The sequence below is a fragment of the Nestor notabilis genome, unplaced genomic scaffold (genome assembly GCF_000696875.1).
Source record: "Nestor notabilis isolate BGI_N333 unplaced genomic scaffold, ASM69687v1 scaffold26621, whole genome shotgun sequence".
Taxonomy (NCBI): domain Eukaryota; kingdom Metazoa; phylum Chordata; class Aves; order Psittaciformes; family Psittacidae; genus Nestor; species Nestor notabilis.
This window is the reverse complement of record NW_009916481.1, coordinates 15,983-17,005: the sequence shown is the minus strand read 5'-3', so window position 1 is coordinate 17,005 and position 1,023 is coordinate 15,983. Positions and strand designations below refer to the sequence as shown.

Genomic DNA, 1,023 nt, shown 5'->3' with positions numbered 1-1,023 from the left:
TCCATGGACCCCTAGAAATAGGGGTTGGTCATAAAAATACAGCTATAGTGACCCTGCTGAGAGGGGGTTAGACATTAGTTGTGCAGGGTCAGTGTCGTGGTTTATGCCCAGGTTTAAGACTGGGGTGCCTTGGGTTGTAAATGCTCATTGAAGCCAACTCTTACGAGTGTCTGAATCAGGGGCTCATGTGGTTTAGGTAGGATTAGAAGGAAGCTTATGAACAGAAGGTGAAGGTTGGATATTAATGCTCCTTTTTTCACCACTCTTCCTCTCCATCCTCTCCCAACCTTTCATTTTGTGCAATATTGGCATCGCTTTTCATCCTCTGAAGCATGTTTTAGTTCTGTCTGGATTAAACAGGTTGCCTGAGCCCATCCCCAGTAGCAGCTGACAAGACAGGAAATTCCCCTCCAAATGTTCAAGTAGATATAGACTGAAATCTGAGAGTAAAAGACGTGTGTGATTTCCCCCCCGCACACCCCCCATCCCTCCCGGTCACTCACACCTCCCCATTAAGATTCATGTTCATTTATGGAGGTAAGCATCCAGCCATAGATCTCCAGATTTCTTTAGGGACCTGTGGGAAGAAAATGAAGAGAGGTTTGTCTGCTGTGTGAATCTTGCCTTTTTTCCTACAAAGGAGCCTTTTACTGAGCTTCAATATGAATCCTTAGGACACCAAATGTCTTTCCCCAGTAGAGCAGATACAGCAAGAAGTGAGCAAGAACTTCAGCTGATGCCCACTGTGTTACTCACAGCCACTCTGGCCCTGAATAAACAGCAGAGCAGTATTGCCTGGGCTTACCATGTTGCACCTCTGAAGGTGTTTCCCTCCTTCCCTCCTGGGAATTCTCATGCAGAATTTCTCATCTGCACCAGCTCTGCAAATATTATATGACAAATCTGAGCTGGTTTGGGCCCAAAAGTCATAGAATCATGGAATGGTTTGTGTTGGAAGGGACCTTAAAGCTCATCAAGCTCCAACCCCTGCCACAGGCAGGGGCACCCTCCCCCCGCGCCGGG

The 1,023-nt window shown here is 47.2% G+C and overlaps 1 protein-coding gene across 1 annotated transcript in view; it reads right to left on the bottom strand.

Moving 5' to 3' along the window:
* Positions 1-277: 277 nt before the first annotated feature.
* The window catches only part of LOC104413574 (fatty acid desaturase 2-like), a gene marked incomplete at its 5' end in the record, with an annotated part of 16,722 nt that continues 15,976 nt past the window's right edge, over positions 278-1,023 (bottom strand). The window contains one exon of the mRNA XM_010024609.1: positions 278-577. Within this exon, the coding sequence (XP_010022911.1) occupies positions 526-577 (52 nt within the window). The remainder of the gene's footprint in view (positions 578-1,023) is intronic.